Source organism: Rhincodon typus, chromosome 15 (assembly GCF_021869965.1).
Source record: "Rhincodon typus isolate 14 chromosome 15, sRhiTyp1.1, whole genome shotgun sequence".
Classification (NCBI taxonomy): Eukaryota; Metazoa; Chordata; class Chondrichthyes; order Orectolobiformes; family Rhincodontidae; genus Rhincodon; species Rhincodon typus.
The window spans coordinates 44,582,418-44,605,340 of NC_063346.1; the positions used below are offsets into that span (position 1 = coordinate 44,582,418).

Consider the following 22,923-nt stretch of genomic DNA (forward strand, 5'->3'; position numbering starts at 1 on the left):
CTGTCCGTCCTCCCTGGACTGACCTATCCCCTTCCTAACTCCCCACACCTACACTCACCTTTACTGGCCCCATCCCCGCCTCTTCGACCTGTCTGTTTCCTCTCCACCTATCCTCTCCTCTATCCATCTTCTATCCACCTCCCACTCTCTCCCTATTTATTTCAGAACCCCCTTCCCCTCCCCCATTTCTGAAGAAGGGTCTAGGCCCGAAACGTCAGCCTCTCTGCTCCTATGATGCTGCTTGGCCTGCTGTGTTCATCCAGCCCTGCACCTTGTTGTCTAGCACTCTTGCCACAATGTCTGAAGCTTCAGCGCCCTCTTCCCAATCACCCGGCCACCAAGTTTCACATCAGTCTCATTCATTTCAGATCAACCAATCTACCAGCTTCTTCTCACAGACTGATGGGAAGCAGCAAAGTGCATGGAGCACGTTGGTAAATAATCATTTTATAAATGAGACAAACAATGAGCATCGATTGGGGGAGGGCAGGGAGGAGGGCAAAAGAATGAACTATTATCAATGTTCAGAAGTGAAACAACCAACCAGAAAGGACAACAGCTTGGGGAGAGGTTTTGGGTAGGGGGCAGTTTGGAAACACGGAATAAAAGCCAAGAGGTACAAAGATCATTTCAGGCTACGAAGATACAATAAGAAGGAGAGACCATTCATCTGTTGGTTTAAAACATATGCAGAACATAATTTGTCGCTGCCAGGGCATATTCCTTGAAAAGGGAACCAGAGTATGACTCCAGCAGACAGATGAACATCAGTCAACATCACTGTGGTTGTTAAAATGCAATCTAAGGATTGTTTCAATGCAATCTACTGGACTTGTAGATTTCACATTATTCCATTAGAATTCAATGCTGACCCCGTAAGTTTTTCTCAGCATACAGGGGGCACTGGCCTCTACAATGGACAAGCCATCTTTCCAATGACACTTCCAATCATTCACAAAGATCACCTACCTCCATCCTCGCCTCTGCTCAACTGCTACCGATATCCACCAGCCTTGTCATCACCACACTTGATTATTCCATGGTTCCCTTATCAGCCTTCCACCTCCAACTATTTAAACTGTAGCTCATCCAAGATACTGCTATCTGCAACCTGACTTGCATCAGATCTCACTTGTCACCTTTCAAGTTAAAATCCCCGTGGAGACCAATAACATTTAACAGAGAGGAATCCAAATGACAATGGCCAGGATTTCACCTTTAAAAATGCAACAAACTGATTAAAATCAAAATAATTCCAATGTTAATTAGGTGAAGGATATTTCAAATGAGAAAGATAAATTTCAGTTAAAATAGTTGATACAAAAAGACATGCCTCAGGTAGTTACAAGCACTTGCATCACATGCAATCTCTCAGTCTTTCCATCTGGTAGCACCTCTTACTTCCCATTCAATAGGTTTGACCCTTGTGTAGCTTTCACCAACAGCCACATTGTATCAAAAGATAGCATTAACACCAACCAGGCACATGTTTATGAACGAGATAGTAGGAACTGCAGATGCTGGAGAATGTGAGATAACAAGGTGTAGAACTGGGTGAACACAGCAGGCCAAGCAGCATCAGAGGATCAAACAAGCTGACGTTTCGGGCCTAGACTCTTTTTCAGAAAAGGGTCTCGGCCCGAAACGTCAGCTTTCCTGCTCCTCTGATGCTGTTTGGCCTGCTGTGTTCACCCAGCTCTACACCTTGTTATATCACACGTTTATGAACCATCTCTCATGGAAGCCACGGCAGTCCTGAAAGCACAGAATCCCCAGAGACACCATTCATGGACCCTTTTAAATGGTATAATTGGCTTTGGTAAAACTGACAGAGCAGCATGTCAATCCATAAAACCCTGCTCACCATTCTGGGACAAATTATATTTTCATTTTACTATCACAGGAAATCTGATCCATTCGTAGACAGCTTTGCTTGTTGCTTCTCACGCAAATGATACCTGCCACAGGACAAGCAGGAACCCAACAGTGCTACAGTAAGCTCTCAGCTGCTTTTTAGTTTCTCATCCCCATGGCAACCTCAGGTCACATGGACATTCCTTAGAACTAAACTGCTTGTTGAGGAGTCCACTTACAGTCATATTCCCTGGTTTCACTTTGGAATGAAAGAGGATATTGCACCAAGGTAAACTCCAGGCTTTTCCTAAAGCACATGGGTCAACTCACTGACCTACATTGGCTTGCAGTTCTCCAATACCTGAAACATAAAATTCCATTCTTGTTTTTAAACTGCTCAATGCCTTGTCTTCTAAAATGTCTGTAGGCACCTCCAAGCCTACACCTATATCCCTACAGTGAACTCTCCATTCTTTTGTCTAACACAATCACTTCATTCCACAACAGGAGAATGTGGCTTGAGATTTAAGGCCCACACACAAGATTGCGCTTTGTGAACCTCTCCTTCTCTTTCCCTCCTTCTCCTAGTTAACGTCCACCAAGCTTTTGGTTACTTCTCTGCATATCTTCCTATTTGGCTTGTTGCAATTTGATCTTGATTACATCACTACGAATGGCTTTGTGATGCTTTTTCTACAGTAAAGTCAGCGCAAGTTGCCGTGGTTATTATTGCTGCTAGGCAATATGCCATCATGATAAAACTTAAATTCATGCATGACTGCTGCTCTGTGCTATGATTTAATGGACATTTTTCCATTAAAATAAACTCTACCTCTCCTGCATTAATACAATAAATATAAACAGCCTGAGGACAGACTTCATTTTTAAAGCAAAGTCTGTTCCAAATATATGTAGCTTGCAGGAAAATAAGAACAAATACCATCTGGGTTAATGTGAAGTCCTGCTAAATAAAATGAAAGTAATTTGTTTCCCCAAGTCCCTCGTCACTTTTGTTATGACTAACTTGGTACCAGAGACGGCAATAATCACAGTTGAGCAGAAGCTATTAACAAAAATAGTTTCTTTGAGATTTCTGGTACATTGAGATTTTGGCTTATGATATATTGGCTATTCCAAACCTGGGAACCATTCAGTCTTTCTGTTTCATTTACAGCCCCATAATTCCTTGAGGCAAGCCAAAGCACAGACTTGTTTCACATTCCTATATAAAATTTAAAAGAAAACATTTACACATTCAATAATGCTAGGGCTGGTCTGCCTTGGGAGCAGAGATAAGATTCTCCCACTAAAAGCCCAAAGAGAAAATAAAACTAATGTGGATCTGGGGCATTGGTAGTACAGCTTGTAACTTCTTCCAGTTTAAGATCTGCCAATCGTTCTGGAATCTAAGTTATCAACAGGCACAGCTATTGCTACAACACAAACAGAAATCTGCCCCAGCTTGTACCTGGAGATATTGGGCGTGTTGGATTTTGCAACTTTCTGTCTAACAAAGTCGGATTTGGCATCAAGTACATCTTCCATTCAGCCTGTGGCAAAGAATTGTAAAGGTACAAAACCACAGGCTGCTCTGCAGTTCATTTGAAAATTCTAAACTGTTCAAATAATGCGACTGGAAAGAAAAGTGAGTATGCTAGGGAGGTTACAAACACATTTTTTATCAACAAAGACCATGGCTATTTTATTAGCTGATGAATGGCATTAATTAAAGGCACCTATTACAGGACAGTGGTTGACAATGGGCAGACAGGTCTCCATCCATTCCAAGTTATAAAACAAACCCAAGTTGTAGGACTCAAGCGGATGGTGTAGCTCTCTGACCCTGCCACTGTGGTAAGGAGGCCAGCTTTAGCAATGGAAACTCCTTGTTCATTTTGTCTTGATGGAACTCAGCATTGGAAGGGAGTCCAAAATACCAGCGGGGGGGGGGGGATCTATTTGCCAAGTCAAAGTGAGGGAGGTGCAGCTCCAAGATTCTTCCTAAACGGATGGCACAGTAAAAATGCCGTTACACTCTTCTGTTTGGTCCCATCCAGACACACAGTTCACCTGCCTTATTGGTACATAGGACAGCTTTGTATTCATAGAGTTGTACAGCATGGAAACAGACTCTTCAGTTTAACTCGGCCACGCCAACCAGATATCCTAAATTAATCTAGTCCCATTTGCTAGCATTTGGCCCATGTCCCTTTAAACCCTTCCTATTCATATACCCATCCAGATGCCTTTTAATTGTTGCAATTGTACCAGCATCCACCACTTCCCTTGGCAGTTCATTCCATACACACACCACCCTCTGCAAGAAAATGTTGCCCCATAACTCCTTTTTAGATATTTCCCCTCTCACCTTAAACCTGTGCCCTCTCGTTCTGGACTGTCTTACCCTGGGGAAAAGACCTTGACTATTCATCCTTTTATAAACTTCTGTAAGGTCACCCCTTGGTGTTCCAGGGAAAATAACCCCAGCCTATTCAGCCTCTCCCCATAGCTCAAACCCTCCAACCCTGGCAACATCCCTGTAAATCTTTTCTGAACCCTTTCAGGTTTCACAACATCCTTCCAACAGCAGGGAGACCAGAACTGAACGCAGTATTTCAAAAGTGGCCTAACCAATTTCATGTACAGCCACAACATGACCTCCCAACTCCTATACTCAATGCACTGAGCAATAAAGGCAAGTGTACCAAACACCTTCTTCACTACTCTCTCTACCAGTGACAAAGCAAGGTGGCAGATATACATGGCTCCATTGAATGAGTTGATCCAGTGAGTTACTGAACGATACAAATCAGGCAGCTCCAGGTTTAATTTGCGGTACGTATTTATTTTGGTTCTCCAAAACAGGACGGCATGAAGCACCAATGGCCTTATGGAGAGCAAAATTAGACAGCATTTTTTCTCCTCAGCAACATTTGGTGTGGGGTCTCCAGACAGAGGTGAATGTGGATGGGATGGGGGTGACAAGCCAGGGCAGGGGGTGGCTTCCTGCAGAGCCCCAATTTCCCAGTGCCAGCTCCCTCAATCTGACACACAGTGCCCCCATCCATTGGCAAAACCTTGACAGGGTTTGCTGGGAGGCCTCCCTGGATGGCCTTCTGATTATTGGATCAATGGGCAGGATAACAGATTTGATCAGAGAGACTTTATGGGATTCCCACTCGCATGCTCACACCCGATCACACAGACCCCACCACCTCCAAACTCACCACAGTGGGGGAGGGGAAGGGGTATTTAATTTCACCCATTCTTTCATTGGTGTTTGATGTGTGCTCACTGGCTGCTGTTCTACTTATCAATAAGTGTGACTACGGTTCAAGAACGCCTCATTGGCTGTAGGTGCTTTGAGACATCCTGAGATTGTGAAATGCACAATATAAATACACTTTCTTTTTAACATTAACTCAGCCTTTGCTGGCAGTCAATGGCAGGTTTGTACTTGCTCATGGCTCCCCCACACGTGAATAAGTTACTATCTCTATTTGGACAAAATATCAGAAGACGGTTGACTACAGTGGAACTCCAAGGAGTGGCCTACATGTTCAGGGGTGGAGAGAGGAGGTTTTAGAAAAATACATTTGCCATATAAATTAAGACACACAAACCTACTGAAAAACCCCTGACATTTATGTAAGGGTGAAAGTGAGCTTTCTTCTTCGATTTGCATTTCTGGTCCCTTGAACACACAGAATTGTAAAGTGAAAAATTCATCAGTCACTGCATGTGAAGCACCCACAGAGGCTTAAATTACACTGATTCTATCCAGCTCACCTTGACTGTAGTCTGACACCGTACCTTTTGTGATTCGTCAGCTGGTGAGGAGCTGTGATTTCACACCCTCAGGCCACACAAACTCACTGCACCATCCCACTGATAGGTACAGCCTGCTCCTCCAACCTTCCCCTAAGGTTAAATGTGCCTACCTTCACACAGATCTGCAACCTTTCTTTTCTGCTGCGCGCACACACACACACCGCCTTGTCTCACACTCTCAAAAAGGCAACCAGCTTACAAAATTGTCTTTTCTAAAAGCTGCTTCAGCTAGGGATAAACCCTGAACGAAAGGAGAAAACGAATGGTACACATACCTGTAGGGAGCTGCGTGCTTAAAGCAACTGTCAAATAATCCCGGCCTCTCGTTAGAAGAGGCGTAAAGCAGACAGCCCTTGACAAACCGTGCAATCCGATTTGAAGCCCCATTTTATTTTTCAAAGTTTATTTACTTGCCTGCACAGAATGTTTTACCAGTGCTTACAGCCTCCCTATTCTTGTGGCATTCAATGTGCAGGCAGATGGGGGTTGACCTTCTGAGTGGTATGTGTGGGGCAAGGAACAGGGAAAAGGCTCTTGTAAAATCAAGCCCCGAGCTTTAAAACTGAAAAGCGTCCCAGAGGGAGGGAGACAGACAGATCCCGGTTAAATCACTCGGCTTACTCTGAAACGCGGCTACAGCAGCAACCTCTATAGGGTCTCACTAACCCAGCGAGGACCTTCGCTCAGACAACAGCCAGACGAGAGAGAGAAGGGTTACAATCCTCACTAACCCTCTCAGTCACGGCATCAGCATTCACTTAAGCCCAGTGCATACTTACCAAGTAGTTCATCATTGATTCTTTTTTCGCTCCGTGATGCGAAAACTACTCCAGAGTCCCCCAGCCCCGGATAATAAAGCTCCTTTAGCACTCTCCTGTCGTGTGTGTTTTTTTTTCCCTAGGTTTAATACATCATCCAGTGGTGTGACCTCACTTGTTTGGTATGAGATTCCAAGAGTTGCCTTGCGAGCACACTGACTGGGAGGGAATACTCCTGAGGTAATCTTATACTTTTCATGGATTCAGACAGACTCCCAAGGCCCCTAGCTGCAATGCAATTGGTCACAGTCCGCCTTTTCATTTAAATGAGCCTCTACTTAAACCACTATATAGTAAAGAGTGCTCTGCCACTGAATGGCGCTGTGTAGAACAAACACACGGTACAAAAGGGTAAAAAAAAAAGCAATGCACTCTTTAAGCAGACAGTGTCTCCCTGTTTTATGACCCGGCAAATAGGATTGAAGGAGGCTGTGGGGTATGAAGTGTAAAGAGGTAATGGCCCCTTGCTGTTTTACACAGGTTACAACCTTTAACGCAGTAACCATTCTCCATACGAATGCACAAGCCAGAAAGCTGCTTCCCTGGAAGAGCATCACCACTCACTCAGCACGAGCAGTGTCAGTACTTACACCTTCTAACAAAAAATCACTGAATATGCCCAGAAGCAAGGACACTGGTTTGTTGGAACAAAATCCCTCTCTATTGTAGGGACACTTACATTTCCGGCTCGGTATAACTTGGGCTCACCATTTAGGATGGACACTGAGAGTGTGGGCCTGGGTTTGGGGGGGGGAGCAGGAATGCAGGTACATGGGCTGAATGGCCTCAGTTTTGTTCTGTCCAATTCTGATTCTTGGTTGAGACACTGAAGGATACCAGTTTTTGTGGTCACACAGCAAGTATATAGGAGTTGAAGAGGGGTCACTGGACTGGAAATGCTAACTCTGTTAGCTAATCCAAAGATGCTTCAGACCTGCTGAGTTTCTTCTATACTTTCTGATTTTGTTTCAGATTTCTAGCATCTGCAGTTCTTTGTTTTGTTTAAGTATATCAGCAAGTAAAAAGAGCTTTTCTTCTCTTCTTGGCCTGTGTCAAAACCCGTTCATTTCTATCATCCCTGCAGTGTCTCAATTATCCAGTGCCTAATCTAGTTCAACCCTTCCTTTTGCTAGTTTTCTTCTGTCTTCCCCTGAAGTTATTAAATTATTGCCACTGCATTTCCACAAACGAAGAGGAGTAGGCCATTCGGCCCCTTGAGCCTGCCCTGACACTTAAGATCATGGCTGATTTGATTTCAGCCTCATCTGCACATTCTGACCTACCCATGATAACCTCTAATTTCCTTATCAGTCAAGAATCTATCTACCTCTGACTTAAAATTACTGAATGAATCTGTCTCCATTGCTCTCCAGGGAGGAATGTTCCAAAGACCCATGACTCACGTAAAAAAAAAACACATTCTTCTCATCTCAGTGTTGAAGAGAGAAACTCTGATTTTTAAACGGTGTTCCCCATTTCCAGTCTGCACACAAGAGGAAACATCCTTTCAGCATCCATCTTCTCACACCCTCAGATCTTATTCTTCTAAATTCCAATGGATAAAGGCCCAAAATATCCAACTGTTCCTCGTAAGATAATACCCATCCCTGGCAAACACTGGTCATCTTTTACTCAAGAATCATACAGAACTGAATGAGGACATTTAGCCCATTGTATACATGCATAAAACAGCCATTTTACATGTGAAAGCCTAAACTCTGAGTCTCAGCAAACTTTTGAGTTTAGTGGGACCGGCATGCAGGAGCAGTTCCCCTGCCTGAATACCTTTCCTCGCCTGTTGAGCCACAAGTTGACACTGGCTAGTGATTAGAATAGAATAATCTAATTTATTTTGGCATTCCAGTGAAGAAACACTGAAGTCTTAAGTGTTCTAGAAGATAATGAATCTGTAAGAGTTAATATGCAATTGCATTGAGTGCCACCCAATCTGATGATGTCACACAGTCTTTGCATGGAAAATCCTGATGGACTCAGATGCATCATCTCTAGCTCTCGACTGTTGTAATTATGTTCAACTTTTTTTTTTATTAAGTGTATCTTTTGCTATTGTGTTATAGACTATACTTCGCTGTAAAAGACACATACCTCTTATGTGGTTTCAATTCTCTTGTGGTTTAGCCTCTACCAATGTAAGTTAGACAGATCCTTGGACTTAGCATCAAACTTCTACAGTTATATACATACTTGGGTATCTATCACCAAGAGGGAGCATGCAGCAGCCACCAGCCTGATAGAGGGCTTTAAAGACAGGTGGGCACCGGAGGGACTGGGTGCATCATTACCCTGGATAATGTTATTTTCATTTAGTAAGTTTCTACTCAACTTTTAAAAGTGTGTGTTAATTGTTTGATTATGTTTCTGTCACAATGTCCTATCAGGTGGCTATTTAACCTGATTTTAGGTTTGTTTTAAAACAGTAGAAATGAGAAATCCCATTCTAGTTTTATAAGTTTTCAATGACTATCGGATTTTGTCTTGTTACAGTGCATCACTAGGGGCTGATTAACTTGATTGATGTTTTCTTTAAAAGTTTAGAAAGGAGGATTGGGAGCAATGAACTAGGCCAGCAGTTGTTGGTGTCCAGAGTCCAGTTGGTGAATGATGTCTCTTACTTCCAACCTGGCTGAACCTCACTAACTCAGCAAAGACCAGGCATTGTTGCTGGGCCCTTCATGCCTGTATAGTTTCCCAAATAGCCTTCAGTCGAGCCTTTAGCTATAAACTTGTAAATACAGGTTTATTTTAGTTTATTCTGCACTCCACCTCTGATCTTATTCCTTTGCTCAGTGATATTGATTAACATTGTAATATCAAAGCCAGGCCTGCCACTATATCTGTCCCTTGCCTCTTATCCTCTTGGTGCCTCAAAAATGTCCACTCAAACTCATTTGCAAATGCAAAATTGGCATCATATTAAAATGTAATGTAAAGAAAATGTTGTGCTTTACATTAAAAGGTGACAAACTTGCAACAGTAAAGCTATAAATGATTTCAATCCATCCCCCAAGCAGGAATAATTCAAATTTCCATTACTATAAATTACTTTTGTAAAACATGCTGAATTATTTGTTAAATATACTGGAGAACATTGAAGATTGTAATTAACAGAAAATGCATCAGTCAAAAGTTTTACAAACACCTGCTACTGTCCTTGCGCCGAAAGAACCGGATTAATTTTTAAAGCTTCCTTGAAGGCCCATAAAGAAGCACAAACAGCAGAAGCTCTCAATGACATTATCTTGGGATTGGTCGGCTTCTAGCACTATGTTTTCGCAACCAGCTCAAAACGTCGCAGAAATTGCATCTGTGCAAATGTTAAAATTCCGCAAGCGTTCATGTCAGTTGTGCCAATTTCAGGCTTGTTGCCCTGAAAGTAAACTGTGTAACTGAGGGCTATCTCTATCCCACTGTGTCTATTTTAACCCTCACCGTTAAGAATCCAGTCCTACTCCGCATCTCTTTTACCTGAGAGTGAGGAAGAGCAAATAGGCATAATCATAAGCCAAGACAACAAGGTGCAGAGCTGGATGAACACAGCAGGCCAAGCAGCATCATAGGAGCAGAAAGGCTGACGTTTCGGGCCTAGACCCTTCATCAGAAATGGGGGAGGGGAAGGGGGTTCTGAAATAAACAGGGAGAGAGGGGGAGGCGGATAGAAGATGGATAGAGGAGAAGATAGGTGGAGAGGAAACAGACAGGTCGAGGAGGTGGGGATGGAGCCAGTAAAGGTGAGAGTGTATGTGGGGAGTTGGGGAGGGGATAGGTCAGTCTAGGGAGGACGGACAGGTCAAGGGGGCAGGATGAGGTTAGCAGGTAGGAGATGGGGGTGCGGCTTGAGGTGGGAGGAAGAACAGGTTAGGGAGGCGGGGACAAGCTGGGCTGGTTTTGGGATGCGGTAGGGGGAGGGGAGATTTTGAAACTTGTGAAATCCACATTGATACCATTGGGCTGCAGGGTTCCCAGGCGGCATACGAGTTGCTGTTCCTGCAACCTTCGGGTGGCATCGTTGTGGCACTGCAGGAGGCCCAGGATGGACATGTCGTCTGAGGAATGGGAGGGGGAGTGGAAATGGTTCGCGACTGGGAGGTGCAGTTGTTTATTGTGAACCGAGCGTAGGTGTTCTGCAAAGCGGTCCCCGAGCCTCCGCTTAGTTTCCCCGATGTAGAGGAGGCCACAACGGGTACAGCGGATGCAGTATACCACATTGGCAGATGTGCAGGTGAACATCTGCTTGATGTGGAAAGTCTTCTTGGGGCCTGGGATGGGGGTGAGGGAGGAGGTATGGGGGCAGGTGTAGCACTTCCTGCGGTTGCAGGGAAAAGTGCCGGGTGTGGTGGAGCTGGAGGGGAGTGCGGAGCGGACAAGGGAGTCACGGAGAGAGTGGTCCCTCTGGAAAGCAGATAAGGGTGGGGAGGGAAAGATGTCTTTGGTGGTGGGGTCGGATTGTAGATGGCGGAAGTGTCGGAGGATGATGCGTTGGATCCGGAGGTTGGTGGGGTGGTACGTGAGGACGAGGGGGATTTTTTTTGGTTGTTATTGAGGGGACGGGGTACCTACACTCACCTTTAGTGGCTCCATCCCCGCCTCCTCGACCTGTCTGTTTCCTCTCCACCTATCTTCTCCTCTATCCATCTTCTATCCGCCTCCCCCTCTCTCCCTATTTATTTCAGAACCCCCTTCCCCTCCCCCTTTTCTGATGAAGGGTCTAGGCCCGAAACGTCAGCCTTTCTGCTCCTCTGATGCTGCTTGGCCTGCTGTGTTCATCCAGCCCTGCACCTTGTTGTCTCGGATTCTCCAGCATCTGCAGTTCCTACTATCTCATAATCATACGCCAGTTTGTGCACAAAATAAATATGGGATTGATGCTCTTATCATTAATAATCCCACATTCAGAATCGAAACTGATTAAAGTACGGAAATCCTGAGGTATAGGAATACTTAAATTGCAACTACAACTGACCATGCATTTAATTTTGCTGCTGATTTAAAACTAATTTGAACACTGCTGCACACCAACACAGTCTCTAATCTCTTATAAATGGGAAGAATTGTCCCTGGCCACAGCAGCAACAGTACCAATCAAAAACACATCATGACAGCCCACTTGGCCCCGTTCTGTCAAAATTTTTGTCTGATGGCAAGCAAACGAAGTGACAGTTTTTTGAATACCTAGAGCGGTGTGTCAGAATGCCGATAAGACCAAGTTGTCAAGCTTCAAATCCCCTTGGGTTTTAACAGCTCACAGTCAGGGCTTTTTCTCAAATCCAATATTGTATTGCTGCAGCTAATATTCTAAAATGCCGAGAACTGGAAAATAGTTTTGACCATCGGTGACACAGTGAGAACTGCTACAAGACTGTAAACTTTTAAGATGAAATACACCGTAAACAAGTATTATTTGCAAATACTTCCATCAGCATCTCCAAATTCACTTTGTCACAAAATTTCACTTGTATTTTTGCTGGTTGCTATTGCTCCTTGGAAATTTCATTTGAAAGCAAAAGCTCTGTCTAACCTAACAAACAGGAACCAATTAGTAAGCAGGATCTGGAAGGATTGAATCTGTTCTCATTTGGTTAAAAATCAACTAATCTGACGTTGAGATCATCATGATCTATCCTCTGAGATGGACATCAAGGTCTCATGGCACTATTTCAAGAAGAACAAGGCAGTTCTCCCCACTATCCTGGCAAATCCCTTTAGCACTATCAGAAACAATTTATTTGGTCATTATCACAATGTAGTGTGTGATACCTTGTTCTACAACTCTACTTGTAGAGTTTCCTAGATTACAACAGAGCCAACACTTCATAAGTAATTCATTGGTGGTAAAGAGTTTCAGGACATCCTGTTATATAAATGAAAGCCTTTCTTTTGTGTTTTTATTAAGGCATATATGGGCAGTAGGGCTAGCAGTTCTACCTAACTGATATTGTGCCATTGACAGAATATCACAAACACTGGCTCTAGAAATTTCCATCTCTTTTCCCATTATTTTGCTATACAATATAGACGGTACTATTGATTTACATATCCCTTGTAATTTACAGATAGACATAACAGTAAGGCGCACATCCACAGAAACAACAAAATTAACTCATCAAACCCCTAAACGTAAAAAGATAAATTGGACATTAAAATCAAACTTGACGTTACTCAATAAAATGAGGTGAAGCCATAGGGTCCATAAATTTCTCAGTGATCTTTATAACAAAGTTCAATTTGATCAAGGTCACAAGAAATCTTTGTTTTGTATAGTGGATTTTTAAACACATTAATAAAAAGACAACAAATGCAGTTCAGACAGAGGGAGATCATTGTTCTAGTCACTGAGATAATGATATCTCTTTCTTAAAACAGATCCAGAATAGCAATTTTTAAATTAATTGATCACACAATTATTTCCTTCATGAAACAGCTTGGTATTTGTATGGCCACATATGCTCAATGTTTGTTACACATATTAGGTTCCAGAAGGTTCTAGATCTTCAGCAGGGCTTTTAGCAAAGTTTATCAAGAAGGTAGTTTCTCTGGAGCCTGAGCCAAATTTCTAGCCGAGACCATTTGCAGTCTTCTGGATTTGCTAACTCCCTGGTCTTCTCCAAATCACTGACTTCAAGGAGACCCAGAGATGTACTGCCAGAGTATAGCAGCTGCCACATGATTCATCTCTTCCCAAATCACACTATTGAAAGGTTCTGTTTGCAAGCCATTAATTCCAGATGGCCATGTCCTTTTAAATTCATTTTGAAGCTTCCTGCAGTTACCATGGACACTTAACCGTGCTCAGTGATTGTTGCGTCAGAATTTACCAAGAACTCATTAGCAAATAGTCATCCAAATTGCTCAATCTGTGCAATTATAACCATCAGTTTCATATTTCACTTTAGAAAAGCCAAGCAAGTCTATGGAATGCACTTTTCATTTATTTAATCTTGCAACCAAGGATTCAACTCCAAATGAACTTGAAGAGCGATCATTGCACTTGGCCAGCAGTGTATGGCATCCATCAATTCAGTTATGGGAGTTGCAAATAGTTCCCCTACGGAGTCTTAACAGGAGATGTCTTTCTCAGTAGGTTATCTTAAGAAAATGCATTCTTTTAAACAAATTCTTCTTTCTTAGCTTACAGCTAGATTTCCTCTTCATATTAACATTGAAACTAAGAGAATCGGTCACTTAGCTTATTATCACGGTAATTACATTTCAATAGCACATTGCATAAAGTGCCTATAACCTAAAACTACAAGTTTTTGTTTTGAAATGAAGGTCAAGTTCCACAGTTTTATTTAAGCGTAGATAATGGCTGCACATTGAATAGCTATTTCGTTTTTCCCCTGTGGTGTTGAAGTTTCACAGACATTTCATCAATGTAACAGCAGTTCTTCTTTTAAAAAATCTTTTCTTTCCTCATATTGTTGCATATGCTTCACAGAAAACACAGTTTGAAATTCTTTAGCCACAACTGAATCTGAAATGCTCTAACTTTCTGCATTTCTTAAGAGGGAATGGGATCAATTCTTGTTTGGGATTAGTTAGAGGAGGTAGGTACCTCAATAAATTACCCTGTCCTTTCCTAGGTGGTAACAATACTGTGGGAGGTGGCAGGTGAGGGAGAGAGAAAAAGCGTTTAAACATGATGCCTCAACCATCATGACATTTGGGGCAGACCTGACAGAGCTGCTGATACATTCACATTTTATGAAAAAAGAAACTTGTCTTTAATTTTTAATTTCATCCTCCAAAACTCCCTTTAATGTAGGCCAGTGAACTGTGTCAAGTCCTCTCCCACTGGAACACAAACTCTTAGCTTTGAACCATTTTCTCCTTCAGATGATGGACTTCTGTCATTCAGTTGCAAGGAACAAGAGAGAGATCGGTCAATGGCTCATTACTTACTGACACAGAACTAACATGTGGCTATAGGTTTAGCAATGACAGGTTTACCTTTCTTTAAAGGGTGTCTTCTCACATAGATAGTAGGAACTGCCAATGCTGGAGTCTGGGATAACAAGGTGTACAGCTGGATGAACACATCTACATGTTGAAAAAAATTTTTCTGAAGAAGGGTCCAGACCCGAAACGTCAGCTTTCCTGCTCCTCCGATGTTGCCTGGCCTGCTGTGTTCATCCAGCTCTACACCGTGTCTTCTTTCATGTTTCTTTTTGTCCAAGCAGCAAAGTTAGCCCACCAAAGAATGAGTCAGGACACAAGAGTAAGTTAGTGCACATTCTTTCCCCATTTAGGGTTGCCAAACTTCAATGGACATTTTTCAAGAGATTCAATCACATAACTTCTAACCACTTTTCCCAATGAACCAAATGTATCCTTGGCGCCTATCTCCAATATGTCTAAAACTAATAAATAAACCTGTTCCTACAGTCCTTCTCTTACACTGCACAGACCATTGTTCTTCAGATTAATCGTCAACTCCTGGAGACTCCAAGATAAATGGTGGAGGGTTGGCAACTATATCCTCTCTCTTCTGTTTTCTTTGGACTGCATGGCACTTAGTGCAAATTTACCAAGAACCTCTTGGAAAGAAGTAAAGTTAAATGGGTGACAGCAGGCAGCAATAAAATGCACATCAAATGGAGTGCTGCATAAAATAAGAAAAAATGAGATAAATGTGCTCATTTTCTTCATACATCACTGTCACACTATAATATGAAATTGTTTTGGTAGGAAACAGCCACTAGGTCAGAAGAAAAGATCTTTCTCCCAGAACTTGTATACTCACCTCTCCTCTGTCTGTTGAAAAACAATCCTATAATGAACATTTCAGAAATGTGCTACTCTCCCAAAGAAATGCATCTCATGCTGGTAACGAGGGAATGGCATTTCCTCCCTGAGGCTCAGGCTCTCTGGGGGTACCCTTACTATTTGATAATGGACTCACAAGAACAACATATAATTAAGTTAAAGGCAAACAGGTCATCCCATAATCCATCCACTGGACTCACCTCTGCTTTCAGCTTTTATAAGGCTTTGCTGGAAGTTCTGCAGAATTATGCATAATTGTTTCACAGGTATGGAATTTAGCAAGTCACTGTTTACAACATTGGGACTCTCAAGAGTACTGACTGACCATCATTCTACCTTCGGCATCACAGGAAAAATACACGATCAAAATGATTTAAAGTAATAATTGATGACAAAGAAATGTAGTTATATTAAGGTAAACAATAGAACATTTCTTGCTAGGATATCTACATAATGCAAATGGTGTAACACTTCTGCTTCTCATAAGTTCCAAGGGTATGATATAAAAAAATCTTAAAGGTATAATCTGCTTAACTGACAGATACCCGTAACATAGGCAGCTAACTGTTGACATAACTTTACTGACAAGGCTGCGCAGCCTCATATTGAGAGCTGGTGATTGTGTGCTCACGTATGGATCAGAGTCGATGTGTGTGCGAGAGTCAGTATCAGACTGTGTGCAAGTACGAGAGTCATTGTCAGTGTGTGCATGTGTGTGTTGTGAGAGTCAGTACCAGTCAGCTTCAGAATGTGCATGTGTGTCACTCAGTCAGTGTCAGGGAGCATGTAAATGCATATATATGAAACTCAATATCAGTCATCGTCATTGATCGTTATATTCCTACAGTGTGGAAACAGGCCATTCGGCCCAACAAGACCACACCAATTCTCCAAACAGCATGCCTCCCAGACTCCCCCCCCCTACCCTATCCCTCTACATTTCCCCTGGCTAATCTACCTAGCCTATCTCTGGACACTACAGACAATTTAGCATGGCCAATCCATCTAACCCGCACTTTTTGGATTATGGGAGGAAACCGGAGCACCTGGAGGAAACCCACACAGACATGGAGAGAACGTGCAAACGCCACAGGCTGTCACTCGAGGCTGGAATCGAACCTGGGTCCCTGGTGCTGAGAGGCAGCAGCGCTAACCACCAAGCCACCATGTCACTATAGACATATGTGTGTGCATGCATGGTAAATGTGTGCCTGTGTCAGTCAGTTTAGGGGTTTTGTGTGCGTGTTTGCACGTGTGTGTCTCAGTCTGTGTCTGGGCAGGGGAAACCTCACATTAAAGTGAAGAATAAATGGAAAGATCCATTAGATAATTACTTTGCTAGCACTGCTTGTAGGCCAGAAGCTGCTTTTCTCGGCCACCACCACTCCCCATCATCCCACTTCCCCTCACCCCCAGCAAATCAGCTTAGACAATAAAGGTGGCACGGTGGCACGGTGGCACAGTGGTTAGCACTGCTGCCTCACAGCGCCAGGGACCCGGGTTTGATTCCAGCCTCTGTGTGGAGTTTGCACATTCTCCCCGTGTCTGCGTGGGTTTCCTCCCACAGTCCAAAGATGTGCACACTAGGTGGAATAGACATGCTAACTTACCCATAGTGTTCAGGGATGTGTAGATTAGGTAGGTTATAGGGGGAATGGGTGGGATGCTCTGAGGTTCAGTGTGGACTTGTTGGGCCGAAAGGCCTGTTTCCACACTGTAGGGATTCTATTCTATTCTATTCTAATATTCCCCCACTCAACCCGACGATTTGATCCCCAGTAAATGTTCTTCACATTCCCCATCTTCCAGAGTCCACAGTGTCCTATCTGTCCTCACCACAATCTCCTAACAATTGGCGATGACACTCCATGGGTGAACTGTCCTTCCCCTAGTGACACAGGTCTTCCCACCAAGTAGCCAGCCAAGCCTTTTGATCTAGCTGGCTGTCAACTAGATCATGGGATCAAGACATTTCAGAGATTCCCAACTGCTCACACCTGGCCTGCTGACCCCATAGAAAAGTCAAGGATATTGTGTCAGAACGCCACATATAAGGGGAAGCAAAGAAAATGACCCCCCCTGGCAAAAAAAAACACAGGTACTCTGGTAGCTCCAAGTTCTTCCAGTGAAGCAAAGGTTCCAGGGAAATCCAAGAATGTTACTCTTAATTATTTCAGTCAAAATGATAGTGGGATGTTACCGTTAGCCTCAGGGGAAAACCTTGCATTTCCATCCAGCTTCCTTACTGGAAGTGTGTATGTGCATTAGATTAGGATAGGATTAGACTCCATTGTCATGCTTCCTGCAATTGACTAGCCTACCAGCATTCACACATGAATAATGGGCGAGGGACTGTACGGAGACTCATAGCCATAGAACTCAGGTTTAGCAAAACATCAACAGCCCCAGGAGACCAGAGTGGGAAGTGGTGCTACCCAACAACATTGTCCAAACTGAGGGAGCCACACAGAACAGAAGGCATTTGATTAAAAAAAGCCTATGATGCTGCTTGGCCTGCTGTGTTCATCCAGCCCTGCACCTTGTTGTCCTGTACTGTGAAGTCTGATTCTGTATCTTGCTCTTGTTCTTGTTTGGGAATCTGTTTCAGATGAATTTATATTGGGGTCTGGATTTCTAGTCTCCAGCAGTCCAATATCCTGACAAGCTGGTGTGAAGAATGTAATCCTCTGTGCAAGGGAAGGGTTACATTTACGATAAGTAAATGATAAGTTATGATAAAATAAAACTTCTTCAGTGCCCAACCTAAGCATATAAAAACACGCAGTTTGCCATGTGGTTTCAGTTAAGTACTTATCTTTACAGGGTAATAGATTGATGTACCGTAAAGCACACCTATATTACTCTATCTTTGCTTGCATAACACCCTTTTGCAATTGTGTGTTAATTTCTGAATTTAGCCTGCAGTGGAAATTATACCATAAGTACATAAGTTCACATTCACTGCATCATTACCAAGTAAACCATATATAAAAAACCAAGGACAGCCAAGTTCAATTCAAGAAAAAAAAGTGACCTTCTCAATTAACACTCCACTACCATCTATCTCATTATCTCTAAATTCAGCACAATTGAAAACCAGCCCCATGTGGCTCTTCTGTTATTTGTGGGAAGTCAGAAGCTGTGGGAGGTAGTTCCATTTTAATGGAGCTACTTGCTCCTGGCCTTTTTATTCTCATCTAAATGTCAATGTCTTTGTTACTATGTGCAAGGACATTAAGCACCAATGAGAGAGAGGATACCAGAATCAGCTGAATGCTTTTCTTACTGCGGAATAGCAGCACAGTACAGCATTGGAAATCCCTTCAACACATTTACATGAATCGCATCCAGTCAAAACGCAAACTGCAGTAATCTGCCTGAGAACTAGGAAAAGCCCGATCTCAACATTATAAGTTTATGAGTAAGATTCTGGTCATCAAATGCAGACTGGTGGCCTTCAAGGAATTTGATTACATGTACTAGGGATATTCTGAAACCTAAAGCAACTGCTGCTTGAATCTGCAGAGGTCTGGCTTGAGCACACATGCAGTCAAATGCTGACAAAACCAATGATCAGGTGCAAGACTACTGAAGAAATCATTTCCAGATGAAAATGTACAGACCTGTCACATATAGCTTTAGATTTTCATTTTATTGGTGGAATTGAGTCAGTCACTGGTCCTCTGTTGCATGTTTCAAATCTCTTTTTGAGCTAGTGTACAGCATGCTGGAGTGCAATACTGTGTGCTTTGGTCAACCATCACAGAATCCCAGGCTCATTGTATTGTACTGGGGTCTTCAAATGAGCAACTTACTGAGTGCAAATCCCTCACATTCACTCTGTAACCCTGCACATTCTTCCTTTTCAGAAAACTGTTTAATTCACTCTTTGAATGATTCACGGCTCAGTGGTTAGCACTGCTGCCTCACAGCACCAGCGACCTGAGTTCAATTCCACTCCCAGGCGAATGTCTGTGCGGAGTTTGCACATTCAGCCCATGTCTGTGTGGGTTTCCTCCTGGTGCTCCAGTTTCCTCCCACAGTCCAAAGATGTGCAGGTTAGGCAGATTGGCCATGTTGAATTGCCCATAGTGTCCAGGATGTGCAGGCTGGGTGGATTAGCCATGGAAAATGCAGGATTACATGGGCTGAATGGCCTGCTTCCACACTGTAGGAATTCTCTAATTCATTTCAACCTACCTCCACCAGCCTCTCAGGCAATGCATAGCAAATTTGAAACACTTGTCTGGTGAAGTTGATTTTCCTCTTGTCATTTTTGCTGCTTTTATTAATTATTTTAAATCTGTGCCCTCTCATTCTTGACCCTTCCACCAATGAGAAGAGCTCTTTCTATCTACTCTGTCCAGACCTCTTGTATGATTTTGAACACATCTGTCAAATCTCTTCGCACCTTCTTGTTTCCAAGGAAACGTGCACTAACTTTTCTTTGTCCTGCTTGGAGGTAACCAGACAAGTCCCAAAATTCTAAGGAGGGATGCAATAAAGGAGAAAAAGAAACAAGAGAAAATAATCTCAGAAATGTGTGAAAATACGAATTCATTAAGCCATTGCACGGTAATAACATCATCTTGCTGACCACAGACACTGAGATTTTAAATAAAATTGGAAAATGCTGGAAATTTATGAGAGTGCAACTCAAACATTCGATTCAGGACACTAAATCTATCCAGCTTCAGGTTTCCAATCTGCAGTGAAAATTTGCTTTTCTCTCCACAGATGCTGTCAGACTTGCTGACTACTTCCGACATTTTCTGTTTTTATTTCAGGTTTCCAATAGGTTGTAGTGTAAAGAACAGTGGGTACTGGAGACAGCCTAGGGCAATGCAAAACACTACACATCCATCCAACAAATCACAGCATGAAGTGGCAGTAGCAACAATAATTAGCATTATGTACATCAACCAAGCAAGACTGATTTCATTCATCTGAGACAAAAACTCGCTAAATGCTGGAAATCTAACACACACAAAAAAGGTAGATTAGTCAGCATCTTTAAGGTAAAAAACAAGTTTCCAATCTAACTCTTCATCAAAATTGAACAATTACAGGGCATTTCAGTTGGGGATAAAAGTTGAAAACCGCACTGAAAGAAGATGCAAGAGGAAATCTGAAATTAAGTCAGAAATATTGAAAAATAACAACAAAGTCAACTTTAACTGTACATGCCTCAAAAGTGTGCAAAAGCCAATAAACAGATTCAAGAAAGCTGACTCAGTCCACAAAGAGCTGACGACTTAAATATGCCTCTAATTACAAATGTTTGACTTACGAAAACATGTGGTTAAACAAGACTTTATGCCTTAAGCAATAAGTATAACCTCCACTTCTTTACTTATATTGGATGGGGAATGTGATAAAATGTGTAATACAAATTTGTTGCCCTAATCTTAATGGTCAATTTTCAAAGAAGGAGTGAGGTACAAGAGCCCATGGTCACAGTTCCATGTCAACATTTAGTGTGTACATTTAAAATGATGCCTTCTGGTTGATTTCAAGGACCTTTATATTCACAATTTTTAAAATACAGAAAATAAGAAGGTAAAGGACAAAAGGACATTTGGAATTTCAACACACCAACTAACTAGCATTTCTGGTTGCTTCTTCAAACATTATCCTCCTGCATCAAAACTCTCCTACTATATCGTAGAGGCAATGGATAGGATTATTAGCACCCATTTCTTTTTGTGTTATAAATGCCCTTGTAGCTCCAACATGGTTTCTTCAGTCTGCAATCACATGTATTGAAGTGAATAACCTGGACGTTCAGATAGCGCAGGAATTAGCGTATGTGGAGTCTACACCTATCAAAGGTATGCAGAGTTGGCAGATCACAACGTCAATCAACACAAAACTTGATGCCAGTGCTACCATTTTGGTGCTCAACACTCCAGCCAAAGCTCCCTTCACCTTGCACAGCTGTACATTCAACAAGGAAGGACACCACCCTCCAAATGCTATTTACAGGGATCATTAACTTTCACAGGTTACAGTATTTGCAAATTGACTTCTTCTGGTTGTTATTATAATTCTGCAAACAATGGCTGTTTTCCATCATCACTTCAAATTGCCTGAAGTCTACAGGCAGTGGGGTGATTTCTCTTGACTGTGTGTATGGAAAGTCTCTTTTCTGTCTAGAGATAATGGACATCTCTCCCACTCCTCCAGATCTTCCAGTGCAACATCCAAAAATCTTGGAGTGTACAATCAGTCTAGATGGATCATTCCTGCCCCTTTCCCAGCCCTTCAACCAAAATACCTAGCATCTGTTCTAGCCACAATTGACCACCTCTCAAACAGGTACAATCTAGTTCTACATGGTGCTAGCCTCCTACAACATCGGACTCCTTCTGATGAATTCAGCAGTACAGTTAACACTGGCTGACACAGAGAATCATTCCATGATTTGCTTCTGGTACATTTGATGGACACAAGTTAGCCACCCTTTGCAATTCCAAAGCCCATTTTAAGACTTGACCAATTTAGCCTCCAATATATCCCAGGCATTTCTTGCTCTTAAAATGTCTTCTCATTCATAATGGCTTTTCATTATCCTCTCTTATATCAACCTGGCATCCTCTGTCATCTCCTGCCCACAGTACACAGTGACCTGAATCACTTCCAGGAACAGGAGAGCTCTGGAAGGAGCAACGATGAAGGGTGAGAGAAGACCAGTCCACAGATGTTTGCCAGTCGACATAAAGCAGATGTACAACTCCAAAACACTGGCTGTCATTGTCAAGCAGGATCAGTCAAAGCGTATGTTTAACAGGCAGCACATTACTGGGCCCAGCCTGACTGTGCTGGTGTCTCACACGCAAACCCTGTGTAATTAGAGTGCAACTTGCAATCCTTCAGGTTTTCTTCTCTAAGCATTTTTAACAAAACATGTCCAGAATATTTCTTCAGGTTGGAACTAGTCAAAAACAGAAATCCAGTCCTTGAACAAGCAATAGTTTCACTTTCCAGAGTTGTCATTGTGCATACTTGCGAAAACAAGATCACAACTTCATAAAACACAAATTAGGCTCCCATCTAACACGTCATTTCTAAAAGAATAAAATTCAGTGCAAGTTATTAAGACCGTTTTGTTTCTCCTTGAATACTGATAAACGAAGAGAAACTAATTCTACTGTGAACTTTAAGGCACAAGAGTCATTCTTGACACCAAAAAGGCAGTCTTGTCTGTTTACCACCTTGGTCGTTCACTGTTTAGCAGTTTAAAAATATAAAATATAAAATTGGCTTCTTCCTAATTTTCTCTCCCTCATCTTGCACCAAGAGAAAAGGGGAGAACCAGCAGAAGGGTACAAATACTGTTCACAACTGATGACACCCTCAATCTCCCTTGCTCTCCTTCATGAAGAGGTACTGCGATCTCGATTAATAAATGAAGCTGGAATGAATGGGCTTTTACCGACAGGTGTACAAGAACTTGACATCAGGTGAAAAAATGTGTGGCGCATGAATATTAGGAATTAATTGGCCAAAAAGTAACTTTTAAAAGGCACTGAGCGCAATAGTTTAGAAATTGCTACAGGGCAAGGGTTAGGTGCCCACAGCAAAAGACAAAGGGAGGGATAATGGTAGTAAAGGAGAGAAAGAGAAGTAAAATAGG

General features: G+C 42.5%; 1 protein-coding gene across 2 annotated transcripts in view; it reads right to left on the minus strand.

Annotated features, from left to right (window-relative positions):
- bcar1 (BCAR1 scaffold protein, Cas family member) overlaps positions 1-22,923 on the minus strand; it is a 228,219-nt gene that overhangs the window by 93,813 nt on the left and 111,483 nt on the right. The window contains exon 1 of one of the 2 annotated variants that reach the window (XM_048605800.1): positions 6,465-6,717. The exons of the other annotated variant lie outside the window; for it this stretch is intronic. Coding sequence (XP_048461757.1) covers positions 6,465-6,479 — 15 coding nt within the window. The 5' untranslated portion in view covers positions 6,480-6,717. Of the gene's footprint in view, positions 1-6,464; positions 6,718-22,923 lie in introns of those variants that run through there. 2 annotated transcript variants of the gene reach the window in all.